The 18,315-nt window shown below is 40.8% G+C and overlaps 1 protein-coding gene across 1 annotated transcript in view; it reads right to left on the minus strand.

Annotated features, from left to right (window-relative positions):
- Positions 1 to 220: 220 nt before the first annotated feature.
- NAA15 (N-alpha-acetyltransferase 15, NatA auxiliary subunit) overlaps positions 221 to 18,315 on the minus strand; it is a 42,528-nt gene continuing 24,433 nt past the window's right edge. The window contains exons 7-20 of the mRNA XM_075615161.1: positions 18,046 to 18,165; positions 17,560 to 17,655; positions 17,348 to 17,454; positions 16,768 to 16,840; positions 16,503 to 16,672; positions 15,083 to 15,235; positions 14,581 to 14,709; positions 13,370 to 13,583; positions 12,211 to 12,404; positions 11,279 to 11,387; positions 8,172 to 8,270; positions 6,142 to 6,285; positions 2,311 to 2,408; positions 221 to 1,800 (exon numbers count right to left, since the gene is read on the minus strand). Of these exons, the coding sequence (XP_075471276.1) occupies positions 1,600 to 1,800; positions 2,311 to 2,408; positions 6,142 to 6,285; positions 8,172 to 8,270; positions 11,279 to 11,387; positions 12,211 to 12,404; positions 13,370 to 13,583; positions 14,581 to 14,709; positions 15,083 to 15,235; positions 16,503 to 16,672; positions 16,768 to 16,840; positions 17,348 to 17,454; positions 17,560 to 17,655; positions 18,046 to 18,165 (1,907 nt within the window). The 3' untranslated portion in view covers positions 221 to 1,599. The remainder of the gene's footprint in view (positions 1,801 to 2,310; positions 2,409 to 6,141; positions 6,286 to 8,171; positions 8,271 to 11,278; positions 11,388 to 12,210; positions 12,405 to 13,369; positions 13,584 to 14,580; positions 14,710 to 15,082; positions 15,236 to 16,502; positions 16,673 to 16,767; positions 16,841 to 17,347; positions 17,455 to 17,559; positions 17,656 to 18,045; positions 18,166 to 18,315) is intronic.

Raw genomic sequence — 18,315 nt, forward strand, 5'->3', positions numbered from 1 at the left:
AGAAAAGCCTAAAAGCTACTCCATATGCAAAAACAGAAAAATAAAATAAGTAACTTTGCTGATATCCAGAACAAATCCTCACTTGGCAGCAGGAGTGTAAAAAGAAATCCTCCACTTCAATGAAAATCTCAGCAAAGAAATGGCTCAGAACTAATTTATCCCAATATCTGTAGTGAGGAACTAAAGAAGTCAGGCACTGATTGGTTGAAATAGTCAGACGTGTTTTTCAAAAGGTTTTATTGCATTATATTTGGTACCTTATGTTTGACAACAAAAAGGAAATGACATGTATAACTGCAGGAAAAAGAAGCTGGTCTGTTATTGGAAAAAGTATCTGATGCCCCCCGGTTAAAATCTGAGGCCTGTCTGAATTAACTGAGCAAGAAATATACTTCTTAGAAATGTAGGGCTTCAAGTATTACAAACCTGTTACACTGTGGGGGGAAAAAATATCCAGAGGTATCTAAACTGCAGCACTTCTGTTATCTGCATAATGTGAACAAGGCCTGCTGAGGTTTTAACTGTAAGTCTCCTGATCATTCAGGAAAAATGGGAAGTCACTGCCAGAAAAACCTGCTCTTGGGTCCTTGCCAACTTCCAGCCATGGACAACCATCTTTTTCTTTTACCATGTAAAAGAAAAGAAAAAAAAGACGACATGCTCGATTTTTACCCTTTCGGTTGGTGCCACATCACAGTGCATGATTTCTTTTGGTTCTTGCAATACAGTTTTGACATGTTTGGCAAAAAATAAAAATAAAGCTGCTGCGTTGGGGGGTTTCACTTCTCCCTTTCAAACATCAGGGAGCATTACTCAAGTTTCTTTCAAATAGGTTATTCTAAAATGGTTCACAAAATTAAAAATAAAAAAAATGTTTGTACAAGCACACCAAGCTGATAAGTGTCCAGAGACTCCCAGGGGACACAAGTTGCTGAAAGCTGTATTCTCCTGGCACTTGATTCGAGTGTGCCCAGGTCACGCTTTCTTCTCTAGGTCTCTGCAAACCGCACTTCACGGAGTACTTCAGATGATCAGGATCGGACAGACGCCAAAGCCCCAACATCTCTGTGCTCAGTAGGAAAGAAAAAAAAAAAAGTCCAGTGCTATAACATCAACGTGAAAGCCTCGCAGTGCCCGAGAGGTCTGCAAGGACGTTGCATTGCACACCCCTCCGGTACAGGTAGGATGATGCTGCCCGAGATCATTGTAATCTCTTAACGACAAATTGTTAGTAATATTTCTGCCACACACCTGCTCTGACAACTGTAACAACCTTTATCTTTCACATAAATTAATTGGTTTTAAAAACAGGGTACGCCATTCAGTGATCGTTTGCTTTTGTTTTTTTTCCCCTCTTCAAATCTTAGCAGCAAGTTTTATTTTTAAGAATCTGATCCACCCATATCCTGTAATACATTATATATTTTATATATACTTTGTCAGCAGGATAAAAAAAAAAAAGTAAAACGCTCTTTAAAGGCAACAATTCTTTTACTCCTTTCATTCTCCACATACGTTACAGAGCGATACAGCAGGTGCGTGTCAAAAATATTAGATGGTTGATATGGTCCAATGTCTGTGTTCATTGTCATCAGCTGTTCACATTTCATTAGCCAGTTCTTCTGGTTCTGCAGAACTATCTCCGTTAATTGTGATACTCATGTCCTCTTCATATCCAGGCGGCAAGAAAGCTAAAGCGTAAGGGTAGAGCTTGTGGCAGCCGACCCGGTAACATTCTGCAACTTCTTTGCTGTCTCCTAAGCTGCCATCACGCAAAGCTTCTAATACCTCAGTACAAGTCTAGGAGAGAAGGAAGGAAGAAGGCGTTTAACAGCACCACTTTATTCTTTACTGTATCAGAAGCAGGTATTCTGGGAAGCAATAACAACAAGGTGTCTGCCATCTGTAAGAAACCGTTTTTTTTTTTTTTTTTTTTTTTTAAATATACTTATATTATTTCTTTTCTATGGGATTTACTATGTTGAGCGTGACAGCGCTTTGTCTTTACTTTCTGGAACCGTGAAATGCTTTTCCAATACATAATAGTGGGTTTGCTAGTATATTCACTGCGTCTGACATGCACATTCCTAAGATAAATTGCATTTTCAACCCAGATATCATGCAGAGGTATAATAATAGAAGGATGGGCCAAAGTCAGACAGTATGGTGGGCAAGAGGAATTTGTAACAAAACCGCACAACAAACAGCCATCTATACAGACATGGTGATACTAGAAAGAGCCATGGTGATGGGAGCAAGAGGACAGAAGCTCAGAAAAACAAATGAACTCTGAAGGATCGGAATATTTACCTGGAGGCTTCTGTTGTTGAATGATTCATCTAATGCTGTTGCCAGCTCTACTGCTCGTTTCAGGCTGGAAGGATCCAGATAATACATCATTTTGGCAGCTTTAACAAAAAATAAACACTATTAAAACCATGTGTTGTATGTAAGGTCACTTCAACTGGCAGCCCAACAAGTCCCTCATGGGACGCAAAGCTGTTTAAACAAGTTAGTAGTTAGAAGTTAGTAGGAGCAGAACAGTTTTCATACAAATTCACACAAGATAATATAAATATGGTACAAATGCTTGCAAAATGTTGAAATATAGTATTTCTAAAATGACATGAAATCATTTTTATTTACTGTACACTGGGAAAGTTTCTCACTTTACCCACCATAACTTTTTTAAACGTCTGGTTTACCCACTGAGCAGCTTCACTTTGCATAGCCAGCAACCAAGGTCGAACAGCTTTCTGAGCAGGTTTACTGGCTGTGCAATATGGCAGGTATAAGCTTAGAGGGCTAAACAGGCATGGAACAGAGAGCAAATCCTCCCGGGGCAATAGGGTTCCAGATTCACCTAAACCTATGGTGCAGATAAATTTTACCAACAATGAATGGATGCCATCTTTTGTTAGAAAATTGATCTGCACCTTGCATTTAGGTGAATCTGAAAGAATTGGCATTTACAGACACACGGAGACGGGTCACTCAAGTGCTGAAAATCCTGCGACACCAACTATATGTTATCCTTGAAGATACTATTTTATAACTATTGCACAATGTGTTTATTTCCACAAATAACCCCGGGAGGATTTGCGCCCCGTTCCATGTCTGTGTAGCCCTTTACGACCTTTTTGGAAAGTCTTATAACTGGAGCAGCATTTCACTGCGGTTGTATAATTTATATGCATTTATTACTGTATTATTTGTGAAAGCATTCACGCTTATTTTTGTTTGCATAAGCTTATAGAGGTCCATGTTAAAATGGATAAGTAAAGGGTGACACACTGAGCTCATTTGCATGCCATTTCCCAGAATCCCTGGCTGCACTGGAAGAACTGTATACTAAGGTCGCGTCCATAGTGCAGGATACGGCGTGAGCTACAAAACAAACACTATGATGCCAATGCATATGCGCATAGTGCGCGCGTGCACATTTCAATACAAACAAGTTTGTATTTCGAAGCACGACGCCACGTCACGGAGGAGCGCGAAAGCTGGCGCGTTCCACTATGGATGCGGCCCAAGATATAATGGGGAAAAACAGGGTTGCAGAGCTGTCTGAGACATGCGAATGCAACACAAGTGGTATTTTTACTTAATGTAAAATTACACTTAAAGAAGCTTGTAGCTCTTCTACTCCTAAATGTGGTCGGATTGGGCTAGGGTTTCCTACTGCATTTGCATGCAACATTTTATTACAAGTATGCCAAGTAATGGCTGCACTAACAAACAGATTGGTGCAGCCAGACGAGACGGATTAAGACCCCGTTTCAGAATTCCTGCACTGCAAGTTCCTCCGATTATAAATTACCAGGATAACTTCTCTATGCTGAGACCGGTTTCTTTCACGCTGTACACTGTAGTAATTACGCGACATCTAGTCTCCTTATGTAACCGTTTTTCCCATGCCGAGCTGATACTATTCTAGTTCACATTTCATTCTCCACACACAATATTTTGAGAGAAATACAAAGTTTCACATACCTATCAAGTATTAAAGTCGTAGACGGATCGCATACAGTAGTTGCGTGGTTGCCCATGATTGAGTTAACTCTTTCAAAGACTACTTACATTTTAGTGTTGACTCGCACAGGGTTAGGTTCCTCGGGTGCAAAGAAGCGTTGTGCACCTCTCTGTGCGAGTCCTCAATAAAAAGGAAGTCTGCTTTTTGAAAGCATCGATGTGCAGCTCCCCTTCATTGAGCGGTCATGGATAGTGACCATTGCGTTAATTAGTACCACCTCAACATCATTTTTGCTCACAACCAAACAATGAAATCAAAGTTTAATTGAGTGAGATTCCCACTGTACCCGTTAGATTGAAACAGAGGTACTGTTTAACCTCAAGTGCAGGCTTTTACGAAACATTAGGGATTCATTGTTAAAAGGTACACTGCTAAATAGTCTGCAGGCCTCAATACTGTAAAATGTTAATAAAAAAAAGTAACTTTTTGACAGAAATTCAAATTGTAATGGATCTGTGCAGGTGAGGTTAGTGGTGGGATTAAAAAAAAAAAAGTTAATAACCGGCTCTTACCTGTCGCAGCGGGCGGCGTCTACCAGCATCTTTTCCCTGCATGTCTTCTCAAAATGGCTGCGCGGCATCACGTGGCGTTGCCATGACAACGCAACGCCGCGAAACTTCACGTAGTGTCTCGTTGCCACAGCAACGGACATCACGTGGCGTTCCCGTTGGCATGGCAAAGCGGCGACATTTCACGCCGCTTAGCCACATTGAGAAGATATGCAGGGAAAAGATGCTGGTAGACACCGCCCGCCGCGACAGGTAAGAGAATGAAGCACCGGTACGGCGAACTTGTGAAATGTTAGTAACAGGTTCGCACTGTTCTCTACGCCCTGGCGTTGCTCAACCTGCCAAGTCACCAATAAAAAGGCAGTTGAAGTGAATTGGTCAAGGCATCAACAAAATAAATTAAAAAATAAAAATAAAAAGAAATCCCTATCTGTAGATTATACGATTGACGGTTAAAAATTATTTTAAAATACTATTGCCTGAAAAATTACATACCCAAGATTATTGCCTTTAAAAAGACAATAAAAACACACTACTGTACTGCAATTAGCTTACTTTGGTCCTTAGGACGGTCGCTGTAAAATTAACCCCTCCCACATTAGCTTTCACGAGATTGCTCTCCTGAGACTTCTTACGATTGCTTCCGTCTTCCAGCAATATTAAAGGAGCACTCAGAGCCGGTAATATTTTATTGCAATTTAAAAAAAAAAAAATACATTGAAGCAGGGGATCTCCAGAGCTGAAACCCATCAGTGTCAGCTCTGGGGACCCCCTATTTCCAGAGATAATTACCTCTGCTCCACAGACCCCATGCTTCAATCTTATATATTAAAAAAATGTGCAAACAAATTTGCTGGCTTGGATTACCCTCACGTTTATATTGCAGTTAGCGCCTCCAGGGTGTCGCTTTTCATGACGTATAATTTGTCTATAGGGCACTAAAAGGATTAAGAGTTGGAAATCCGTACTGACCGTTAATAAAAGGGCAGAGTTAATTCACTGTGAAACATACCCACAACAGGCAGGAAAATCTTTCTGTATGCATTTAGGAAATTAACAAGTTAACCTCATATCTAAATGTGACCTTAAATCACACACAAATGTTACTTCAACCAATCAGAACACAAGAGCTAATGAATGTACGCAACACGGAACCACGCAGAACGAAGTGTCCATAATGGAACAAAGATCAACACATTAGATCTCTCTCTCTCTCTCTCTCTCTCTCTCGCTCTCTCGCTCTCGTTTATAAAAAAGATACAGAGTAATTGGTTACAACAGGTCAAGTCTAATTATGAAGTCAATTATCTCCAGCTTCGAAAGTCAATGATTCAGCGTTGCTGTAACATGTAACCCCCCCACCCCGACCCCACAAAAAACACACTAGCTTTTATAATGCAGCAGTAAGGTCATTGTCCTGATCAGGTATTCCAATACAACATTATCTCTACATTATTATGCTGGTGGCTACCTTATCTTGTCCATAGAAATATATTTACTGCGAGACAAACAGAACAGGAAAAGACTGGTCTTGAAGATATTAAACATCCAAGTATTGCATCTATTCAAAATATTTATGGTGGCGAACAAGAAGCTTACCTGATGCTCTGTGTGGTATAGAGTTAATATTTTCTTTCAGAAAAGAGTTGTTAAAATTTGCAGGACTTGTTTCTCCAAAGAGCCTGGTCATTTCTTGCTTTAACACTGTTCTAACCGATTCATGCAATTCTTTGCTCTCAGATACTGTTAAGACAAGAGAATAAAAACAAAACATGTTGCTTAATGTTTCCGCACTGTTACACAGGCTCAAGGCACAAAATAGACAAATGCCAGGACTACGAGACAAGATAGTAATAAAAGATAACCAAACGTTACATTAGAGGTACATTAGAAACAGTTACATACATGTAGATCAATTTGTATAGCCCCGTCCATGTACATGGCACCTACCAGCAGTAAGTTCGGAAAGTGGTGCACTGACAATACCCGTTATAGCCGTCCTGTATCCAATCAACAACTGCCAATAGCCCAGAAAACACAGGCAGCGGCACTTGCGTGGTCTTCAAAATGAAGTTCAATATTAATTGTGCAGAGATGGACGTTTCAGCCTGCTCGTGAACAGTCATCTTGATAAAGGGTCACAAGCGGACAGAAACGTCGATCTCTGCATAATTAATACTGAACTTCATTTTGAAGACCACGCTAGTGCTTTCTGCATCACAGCAGTAATAAATGCAACAAAATATTAGGAGACATAATGGGAATAAGCACTACAGACAACGCTGAAAAGGAGTCACTGCCCTGAAGAGTTTATAACCTTAGTAGTAAGTTACAGACAGAAGGAAGGTCTACATCTGCGTCACCCCAAAGGCGGCCGTGTGAAAGACTTCCCCAAGAACGGCTCCCCTCTGCACAGAACCAGCATGCTAAGAGTTGGACATCCCAGATGTTTTCTGCCATGTGTTTCAACACCCTGCAGTGTTTATAACTGGACAAAGGAATTTCAAAGCCTAGCTGAATTAATTCAGAACCCCTTCAGCCTACATCTAAGTCACCCCAAAGGCGGAAAGCCCGTGGCGGCATCTGAAAGGCAGCTAAAGGGTGTCCACCGTTTGCTGATGTTTGGATATGTTACAGCTGCTCTATTGCTTCCGATACACACCAACCTTCTCATCCCCTGTCTCTAATGTCAGCTTACCTAGCCTATAGACTAAGATCCTTGAGACAGAGCCTCTAACTCATTGAATGTCTATCCTAACACTTCCAACACAATTTTAATCCGGTCTATAAATGTTACTTATGCCAATATTCATATTTCTGACTTTCCCTTAAATATTTGTAAACAGAAGGTGTTATATTTGTTCATTTAATGCAACCATTTATTATTGTAGCTTATTTTTTCCTGCCTGCCTCTTGTGTAACAAATAATTGAATCTAATTTAGTTATCAAACTGACTGTAAAGTATTCCGATTGCCCCGTATCTGGAGGACTGTATTTACATAAAAAACTAAGGATAATGATGTTACGGTAAATGTATGCAGGGGTTAGTACTTTGGTGCTATTCAAATGCTCTGTTCGGGTCTTTTTTTTAAATGGACCCTAAAAAAGGTGCAGAGGGTGCCAGTCAGATATTGAGGGGCATCCCAGAGATGTGGGGCAGTGCGTGAGAAGGGTTACAGGCAGGAGAGGGCTTTATATACAAATTGGGTAGACAGAAGACATCCTTGAGCAGAATATACATGGTCTCAAATTAAGTATGTGAACCTGGTGCTGTAATTCAAAGTAGAAGCCCATAAAAGTCCCCCAAACTAGTAGTTTAACTAAACACATATGTAGCAGCGTACAAGCATTAGAGGAATGCAACTATGAAACCAAATTTTTATAATTCTGGGTGTTTTTTAACAAAACAATTAATCTCACAATTGGCAAGTAAAGTGGCAGCATGTAGACAACTTAATGCTCTGCCCATATACCCTGATAACCAGGTCTTTGAAGAATCACATTAGTAAGTAAGGCAAGTAAGGAAAATAGTCACAAAAAAAGCCTCACTTAATCTCTGTGTTGCTTATGGGGATACACTACTACAGTCACGCAGTGAATGTGTTAACATGGTTGTGTTAAGACTTACCGGCACAAGAGAAGCGGATCATACACTGGTGAAGCCAAGGGTGGCTGGAGTCAATATCAAATGCCCTCTTCACAGACTGCAACATCAAGAGGAACTTTTCTGTAAAATAAATGTACTAGATGTTAACAGCTCAGCACATAACTCAGAACAACAAATACATCATCTGCACTGTAATAAATCCCCAAGAATAAAGGTACTACAAGAGGGATCTGAAACCATTCACGTTTCCACGGTGTAACAGGTTTAAGTAGAAGTCTTGTGCCTGTCCCAGAATCGCCAACCTACCATTTAACCCTTTGGGCGCCCCAAGCCTGTCACTACGTCATGCCCAAAGAAAGCTTTTTTGTTCCAGATTACATCGTGCTTTGTGTTCCCATGAACCACAGGACAAGATCTGCAGTGAAGGGAAATGGAAAAGGAGCTCTACCCTTCCGTTTCTGGGTTAAAGGTCGCTGCGGTCATGTGACAGGGCTTTGTCGGAGGGGCTGTGGCCATGGCAGCACTAACTGTTAAAGGGGAATTTCGCCTTGCCCGGTTTTGTTTTAATAAATGCAGTAGTTCCTTGAGTTTACAGCATTGCAATTCTCTAAGCTGTCAAATCGATCAAGATCTTGCTTCCCAGGGTCCAAAAATAGGCGCCGCCTATTCCAAGAGGAAGTGGTGTGACATCCTAAAGAGTTCCTATAGCAACCCAAGGCAGCTCAACATTAAAAATAATTCAAAAGGGCATATGGGGCAGGGGGCGAAATGAAGGAAATATTATCCTATTAAACCACTCTGAGGAATATGCTGACGCTTTACAAATAAGAATAGTATCTAATATTACACAACTGATTTATTTATTATTTAAAAAAAAAATAATAATAAAGATTTTGACTGAAATGCTGCTTTGTAACTAAACTTAATTACCACCCTGAAAGTACATTTCCTGTTGCTATGCACGTTTAGATTTCGCAAAAATCCTAACTGAAGAATGGTAACAACAGCCCATGTGAGCATGTCTGTGTGGCAATCCCACTTGACATCTCACATAAGCAGGGAGGGTGACTGTTAGGGTAACAAGATGTCCTACAAATGTCAAGTTGTCTTATAAAGCAATCATACTTCATTGCAACAGACAAACCATCCCCCCCCCCCAAAAAAAACTGCACATTAAAACGTAAGAAAAACAGTCCCATGGTAGTTTTTTTTAGCTTTATTTTATTGATTAAGCTAAAGATGATATAATAATTACCTTATGTTACAAATTGTTTATTATCAGTGCAGCATTTACGAATTACCAGCTTTCGTATAGAGGGATTCCGTACCTTTTCCCCCACACTTCACCCTGATGGCAGGGGTGGCAGAGTGAGGCTCCTCTTCTCTATCTGCTGTTACCGAACCCTTACTATTCCTCCATCTCTTTCCTTTCCTTCCTTGGAGGCTTATACTGCCCAGTTTTTCTCCTCTCCACGTGGCAGTCATCTATCGCCCACTTACCTCTACTCATCCCCCTTCAGTCTCTCTTTGAATCCTGGCTCTCTTCATTTCTCTCCTCCGACTCACATTTTCTTCTCTTTGGGGACTTATTTTGTCATAATTTTATCTCTCACTTCTCCACCTACCCATCGTTTCTGAAGAAACCTGCGTTCCATTAACATCCCGGCTCTTGATTCCACTTTGTGCTCCTCCCTGTCCTCTCTCAGCCCTGCTACAGACTGACAACCTGGTCAGGAACTACAACTCTGCCCAATCCTCCTCTCTTGATCTAGATGCCTCTTCTCTCCCGCTCTTCTAACCCCAGACCCCGACTCAACTGCCACACATGTATGCTCCACTCCTGCACTCGCTCCTCTGAACGCCTCTGGATGAAAATCGCAAACTTGCAGGCTTCCTTCACAAGAAATTTATCCTATTTCAATTCTGCCCAGGCTAAAAATAAAATACTTTTCGTCACTAATCAACACTCACAAGTCTAACATATGCCGACTCTTCCCTGTCTTTGACTCTACTGCGACCACCGTCTGTTACCTGTTTCTCTTCCTCTATTTCCCCTCAGGACTTTGTTGACAATTTCAAGACAAAGGTGTATTCCATGTCAAGACATCCCCTCTGTATCCTCTTCACATTCTACACCTCTTTCTACCACCCGACTCCTTTTCCTGTCACAGGGATGTCGCTGCTGATTTCTTCTCCTCTATCATCTGCCCTCTGGACCCCATTCCCACCCATCTCCTCAAACCTCTTGCGCCTACTCTAATCCCTACGCTTAAAAAATATTTTCAACTCCTCCCTCTACTCTGGTACCTTTCCCGCCTCCTTCAAGCACGCAACAGTTACACCCATACTCAAAAACAAGCTTGACACTTCGTGCCTAGCGATCACCCTGTCTAACTCCTGCCTTTAAACTCCTTGAACACCTTGTGTTTTCTCGCTTGCTACATTGTCTCAACACCTACTCTCTCCTATTCCCTCTACAATATGGCTTCCCCACTGCTCACTCCACTGAAACACCCCATACAAAAATAACGATTGACCTCCATGCAGCAAAAAACAAAGGTCATTACACTTTACTCATATTACTCGACCTCTCTGCAGCATTTGATACTATGGACCACCCTCTTCTTCACATTCTCCATACTCTTGGTAACCGTAACAGAGCTCTATCCTGGAATTCCTCTTTCATCTCTCCCATCGTACTTTCAGTGTCTTGTTTGCCAACACCACCTCCTCTGTCGATCTCTCTGTGGGTGTACCCCAGGGGCTCTGTCCTGGGACCTCTTGTCTTTTCACTTTACACACACTCTCTAGGTGACCCAACATCTCTAGTGTATCACCATGTTGATGACCCAAATTTACCTTTCAACCCCTGACCTTACACCTGCTGCACAGACCAAAGTATCAGAATGTCTTTCTGCTATATCATCCTGGATGTCCCTCCGCCGACTCAAACTTAACATGTCCAAGACAGAGCTCCTCATACATCCTCCCAAGCCCGGCCCTACAACCCCCTTCTATATTACTGTTGGCAGTACCAGCATACACCAAGTATCACAAGCACGCTGCCTAGGGGTCACATTTCACTCCTCCCACACAGTCGCAATGTAGCTATATAAAGATATACATACCTTTCCTGAAGTAAATTTCAAAGGCATACAGATGTGTTTCTATTTTGTTCTTCACCAAGTTCTTAAGCGGTGTTAAAAATTTAATAGCTTCTTCCAACGGACTGTCAATCTAAAAAAAAAATAAGTGTACATAAACAAGGCAAGTGGATAAAACAAAATGTGAGAACATTTTAGCTGCTGGACAGGCAATCAGATGACGTATTGTCCGTATTTGTTCTAAATAATGCTACAGGGTTAAATCCCACTGGGGGGTGTGTGTATTAACATGCGCAAACACAATACAGGCATACCCCGCATTAACATACACAATGGGACCGGAGCATGTATGTAAAGCGAAAATGTACTTAAAGTGAAGCACTGCCTTTTCCCACTTATCGATGCATGTACTGTACTGCAATCATCATATACGTCCATAAATGATGTAAATAACTCATGTGTAACAGGCTCTATAGTCTCCCCGCTTGCGCACAGCTTCGGTACAAGTAGGGAGCCGGTATTGCGGTTCAGGGCGTGCTGACAGGCGCATGCGCGAGCTGCCGTTTGCCTACTGGGCGACATGTACTTACTCGCGAGTGTACTTAAAGTGAGTGTCCTTAAACCGGGGTATGCCTGTAATACCTATATGTGTGCACGATTGCAAATTGATCAAATATAATTTGACCATATGTATGTAGAGATCACACACACACTTTAGAAAAGGGTCTTGTAACACCATAAGGTGAAGAATCTGATCACCTGAACGTCAACGTGCACCTCACGCCGTAATTGGAGGAATGGTTAATAATTTCCGCTTGCACAGTAAATGTACAAATGACAAACGTGCCCTTTGCAGCAGGTGACAGGCGGGGGCTTGCATGAAATAAAGCTGCCAGAGAACTCCAATTGCTGCACAACCTTTCCAGTTCTGCTTTTTCAGCCATGCATACAAATACCTTAGCCAGCTTATCGGGGATCAGTTCTTCCTTCGGGCCTCCAATCTCCTCGTCGTCATCTTCCTTTTTCTTCTTTTGGTTCCTCTGCTGCTTCTCTTTCTCTGCAATCTTCTTCTCTTCCTCGAGCTGCGCTTTCTTCTGTGCCCGCCTCTGCTTGTTACGGAGCTTCTTCAGCTCTTTGTCAGACATGTTGGCTGCAAGGACAACACGTTTCCGATGAAGACAAGAGGACGGGCGGGGGGGGAATAAATAAATCAGAACTTTAACCTTTCAATTACCTTTACCTGCTCATTCATATTTAATCAACCTTGAAACGAATGTGTGAACAAAAAATGAACTACAAAATAGTATAGAGAACAAGGTAAGGAGGAGCCTATTTAATCAAATCAATGTAGACTTCAAACTGTTGCAATTGATGTCCAATGTGTAACTGAATACCCACAGTTGATAATTTGAAACAAAAGCTGCTATGCCAAGCTTTGCAGCAGTAAGATGCAGCTATGTAAGTATATAAGATTATCAAAATGTTAACTTCAGAATGAGGCCTAAGCGTCTGTAGAGAAGGTAGAGAAAGGTAGTGAAGGAGCCACAAAACCGAGAAAAATCTACTGGTCAGATAACAGTTTTTAAATCGGAGAAAACCAAGATGTAGGATTCATGAAACTCAGAATCACAGTGTTGGTCATTCAACACACACACAAAATTATTATATGTATGTACATATCACTTTCGTAGTTGTTATCTAATAAAATTGTATTTTGTTTTAGCAGCGATTTGGAGTATGTTGATGTGCACCCCCTCAGCTATTACTCTGTAGGCTGCTGCCACACACACTGATCCGTATAGATATTGGCATTTCATTTCCGATTGATTATCCTTTCCCTTTGCAAAGAGTTCATAGGTTTAGGGACTATTTGTGATCCTTTGGTCACTTTCTCAAGTTACATATTGTATTACTTTCCCTTTGGCACCTTTGTTGTTTCGATAGTACTATATATGCACATCAGCTGAGAGGTTGTCATAGTGTAGTAGTAACATTTTCTATAGCCACTAAGACAGTTCCACGGGTGAAGCGTGTCAAACTACTGTTGAAGAAGGACTTGATAGGCCCTCTGAAGAGGAATAGGCAAACTGGATCCTGAAGAAATGGTCAACATACCTGTGTCTGCTTCATGCTCCTTATTCTCGTCTGTTAAGGGATTATCATGAAGCTTCAGGTAAATCTCTATAGCGATCCGTGCAGCTTTGAAATAAAATGGATGCTGTCTAAGTACATCTTCTAATTTTAGCAAGTCCACGTATGACCTGAGCGTAATTTTTCTCATACAATAGGTGTGGAAGTCAAACTGGTCATCTGTGATCTCCACAAAATGCTACAGACGGCAAGGGAAAAAAGGAACAAATGTTAAGGAAGAACAAAAAGAAAGCTTCAGGCCTCTATCAAAGGGCAAACAGCAATGAAAAGATTTAAGGTAACAGAAATTTAAAAGGGAAAGCGACATGTACAAATACTGGAATAAGGATACAAAGAGCTACTATAAACTTTTTCACAAAAGGTTATACAAGAATAAATAAAGTTTAGCAAATAATAAAATAATAATATACACCCCACTTCAAAGTGTATGGAATATTAATTGAAAGAAAAAATTGGAGACTTCAAATGATTTATTGCTGAAGCAACGTTTCAGGACCTAACTGGACCTTTCATCAGGGGAAAGTTCATTAGGACATGAAAACAGTGCTTGCTTGCTTTCATCATGATGTTGTAAGTAGTTTTTGTACTACTCCTTTGGAGATGACAATTTTTCCACTGGTGATGGAATATTAATTGAAATAAATGAAACAAGTGATCTGTACCAAAAAATACACTGTTAAAAAAATAAGAATTACTGTATGTTGTATATTGCCAATCACTGAACCACGTTTAAGAATTAACCTTGATTTACTGTTTATTTCATGTATATATATATATATATATATATACATGCAGATGAGCATACAGTTGTATTTGCATATTTGCTTTCCTGTGGAGGGTTTTTGTCACTTTTTTTACTCACCATAACTTAACTCAGTATTATGGTATATATATATAGATATATATATATAAATAGATATATATATATATAGATATATATATATATATAAACAACAACAACCTTAGGGACCCAACAGAAGTGGGGCGGATAAACAGGACATTATTGGAAGATACCAAAACCCTACACATTGCCTCACTACTCCATAACCCTGACACTTATCACAGCTAACACAATGTGCCTGAGGAATGTTTGTAACCGCGTGCCACAACATTAAACTTGAGAAGGGGAGATTCCTCATGTCCGACAAATAAACACCATTTCCTTGTAGACCTACTCTTTCAATTTCATGGCATTTCTTAAGTGCGTCACCATATTTATTCATGGACTGGTAAGCGTGTGCACTCTCCGTCTGGAACCACATGCACTGCATTTCATTCAGATTCTCCACCGCAGATGTTCCTTCCTGTGGATATATTTCAAAGAGGCACGTAGTGAAATGAAGAGCTACATAACACCATGTTTGTTTTGAGCGGGGAGCTGGAAGTATTGTTCTATTTATTCTAAAGGCACCCTTTATTAATGGCCAGAATTATATTGTGTTTCTGATCACATGCATGCATGGCGGATTCAGACTGGTGGGTAGATTTATTTTATTATACAACAGGAAACAAATAGCTGTTTTTTGCTCTGTTGGCATTTATTTCAAGACCAATATGCCACCCAAAGGAGCCATTTAGCCAACGTGATTCATCAAAGTAACTTGACTAATGGTTATTTAAGACATGTATTTAATTTCCTGCTGTTGTATTAGTTTAGGGGAGAAATGCCGAACAAACCCGTGTAAACTTTGAGCACATTTCCTCGGCCTCCTTTGTCATGTTGGCTTTTAACATGTATTTCGCACACTTTGAGTTGATAAACCTGTCGGCCGTGTCCAATGCCTGAGCCTCATCCATCCACCGAGCGGCTTCTTTGATGTTACCGGCATGCTGCAAAATGGAAGGGAAACACACATTAACACTGCTATACAAGAGACCATAGTTGACATTTATTACACTACAAATGTACTTTGAAACGCTTCTGGGAGAGAAACAAATGTCGCACTCTTATTCTAGTTGATTCAAAACACCTCACGTTATTGCAGTTCAACCAAAGACTGGTGCACGTAATCGTCATGTCTTGGGTTTTTTTATGCAGCTTTATCTTACTATGCAAGAAGGGAATACCTACAGTTTAAGAACATCTCTTGTATTGTGCACAACCGTATATATAGTATTTGTGAAACACTGCGTACAATATCAGGATTTTATGAAGATAAAAAACAAACACCTGTTTTTAACATTAAAATACAGGGGTTTGAGAGACTGGCTCAAGCTCAACAATGGCAACGGTGGGACCTGGACAAAACTAACAAAAAGGTTTCACGACACGCACAATTTTGCAGATTCTATATGCATAAATAAATCACAATGCATTTATTTTCCAGTGGAGCTTGTTGGTTAACTATGCGCTGATCTGATGGCAAGTAATTCTTGTTATACTCTCCAGCAAACAAATACCCCAACACTCGCATTACAATAACGTGTTTAAAGCGGGAAACGCAAAACCAGGAGCACTGCATTCTGCATACAAATCATCTGAAATACAGACTTCATAATGACCCACATATGCAGATATTAAAAAGGTATGATTATTTTTGTGGCCTTCTAAATGACAAATTATAATATAAATACAGTATAGGTTACAAAAATATTATTCAGAACGTTCAATTCTGTTTTGCTAGGATGTTACTTCTTCTAAATCAAAGAGTTGTACTGAACCAGTCAATTTATTCATGTCCGTTCATTCACGCACAATTCTTGGAGCTATTCAACGTAAGCGTTCTTCGGGTTATAAGACGGTTGTCCCACTTCAGGGATTCGCCATTTGCAGAGGCGTTCAAAGTTTGCCTCCCTCCCTTTTAAAAATCCTCCGGCACCGGATAAGGCCACGCCACACAAGAAGGGCGCAAGGGTGTGAGCGGAGATCGGTGCATGTATTTGTACCAGGGCCCACAATTGACCTGTTCCGCCTCTGCGAATATACACTTGGAGAGGGGCGAGGACTTTCTTACCCCACTGTTTCAACACCTGTGCTTATTTAAACATGTGTTTGGTGACCTCTGCGCTGTTTGCACCATTTTGAAACTTCCCTACATATAACCTGTGCTGAGATCTCACTGATCCTCAAACGAGACAAGATAAAGCATTACTATACCTTGTATATTTTAGCTTTCACAAGGAAAAGTTCAATCAGAGTAGGTGTGCTATCAATCGCTGCATTGATATATTCCAAAGCAATGGATGATTGACCGATCTTATCATAGTGTTGTGCCAAGTAGTACTGCACCCACAGCAAAGTTGTTGGCGGCTCTTCCTTGCCATCATCTGTGAAGAAAAACAAACAAAAAAAGTACTTTTAAGAATGGTTGTAGGATATAATAGTTGTTTTCATGTTCTGATTGCGTGCAACTGACACTCACCGTTAATGTTAAATAATCGGCAGCTTTTTAGAGACGTATCATAACCGACGACTAGATCTTCAATGATATCCACCTAGGTGAGAGAGATCACTGGGAAATAAAATGTCAGCAAACATACCGCAGATTATGATCAAGACCCTAATTAACTGGGAGCTTTCTATAGGTAGTTAATCTTGCAAACAGCAGAGATCTGAGGAAAAGGCCCGTACCCTCGATCCCGCGGCAGGTAACACTTATTAAAGTCTGAACGGCAAGAAGTTCTGTTTATTATTCTTGTAACTCAAATAATTTGTTGCCATAGCACCTGTACAGAATGACATGATGATGTACTGCCTTGCGACAGCCAGAATGGTTGCACAAAAGCAGCTTGCAGAGCAGCTACTGATACAATTATTTGCACCTGTAAATTGTGTGTGTATGTGTGTGTGTACACACATACACCTGCGTATGTGCGCATCTTCTTTTGTCTCAACCATATGAGTAGTTGAATAATGGTTTCCAGTTAAAGAAAGAATAGCAAACAAGTTTGGATGACTACCTATTCTTCAGCAGCAATATTTGAAAATCACCACATTTTTACCTTTTCTTTGACATTGTACAACGATCTTAAAGTATTGAAGACGGGTGGGCAGCCTTTGCTAAAATTCATCCTCAGATACTTGTCCAAACACTCCTTAAACTTTTCACCTGAAAAGCACACACACGGCACAAGTCAACACGTTATAGGAGACAGGGCGGCACATTGCTAACGTGCATGAGCCCGCTGGGGTAGGGCCGTGCTGCACTACATACCAGATAAGAAGTTTAAAGGCAGTCTCCTTGGCACCAGTCCCCTTGGGTATTTAGTCCAGCTGTCCTCATAGATCTTCAGTCTCTCTTCCATGCTGGCTAGATAAACCCAAGGAGACGCATGTGAGCACAACAATTGCAGTCAACTTCAACCAAACACAATCCGATCCAAATCCACCATTAGTTTCCTCTGTGGTCTGTCTCTATACAGTTTGCTAAACTTTTCATTGTTGCATCATGTCTGGCCAATTTCTACAAGAGTAGCAGAAAATGCGCCAACCTGTTTGCTACCTCAGAGGTCACTCCAAAATGGCCTCTCACTTGATTTACAGTTAAGGAGCAGTGTGACTAGGACATTCTAAGTTCAAGGAACCAACACATCCACTTGTGCATTAGTATTGAGGCATGAAGAACTTAACGGTCACCGAGTGTTACATTTCTATGGCTTTAAAAAGATGGCGCGCACCATTAACTGGGATAAAAGCTTACCTGGCTTCAGGGCCTTCTCCAAGCCCTTGTAATATGCCCAGTTCTCAGGGCTCCTATCCTGCAATGCTCTGTACACATCTCTTGCCTCTTCTAACCGACCCAAACGTAGCAGCAGTTCCCCTGAAATGAACAAAACAAAAATGCATAAGACTAGACGCAAATGTCGGACTCTGCAATCCTCCACAGTAATGATTTGGTCATAATCAAACAGTAGTGTGTCATGAAAGGCAGAACCATTTTAGCAGATTGGGTGGACAAAACACACCTGTG

Source organism: Ascaphus truei, chromosome 1 (genome assembly GCF_040206685.1).
Source record: "Ascaphus truei isolate aAscTru1 chromosome 1, aAscTru1.hap1, whole genome shotgun sequence".
Taxonomy (NCBI): domain Eukaryota; kingdom Metazoa; phylum Chordata; class Amphibia; order Anura; family Ascaphidae; genus Ascaphus; species Ascaphus truei.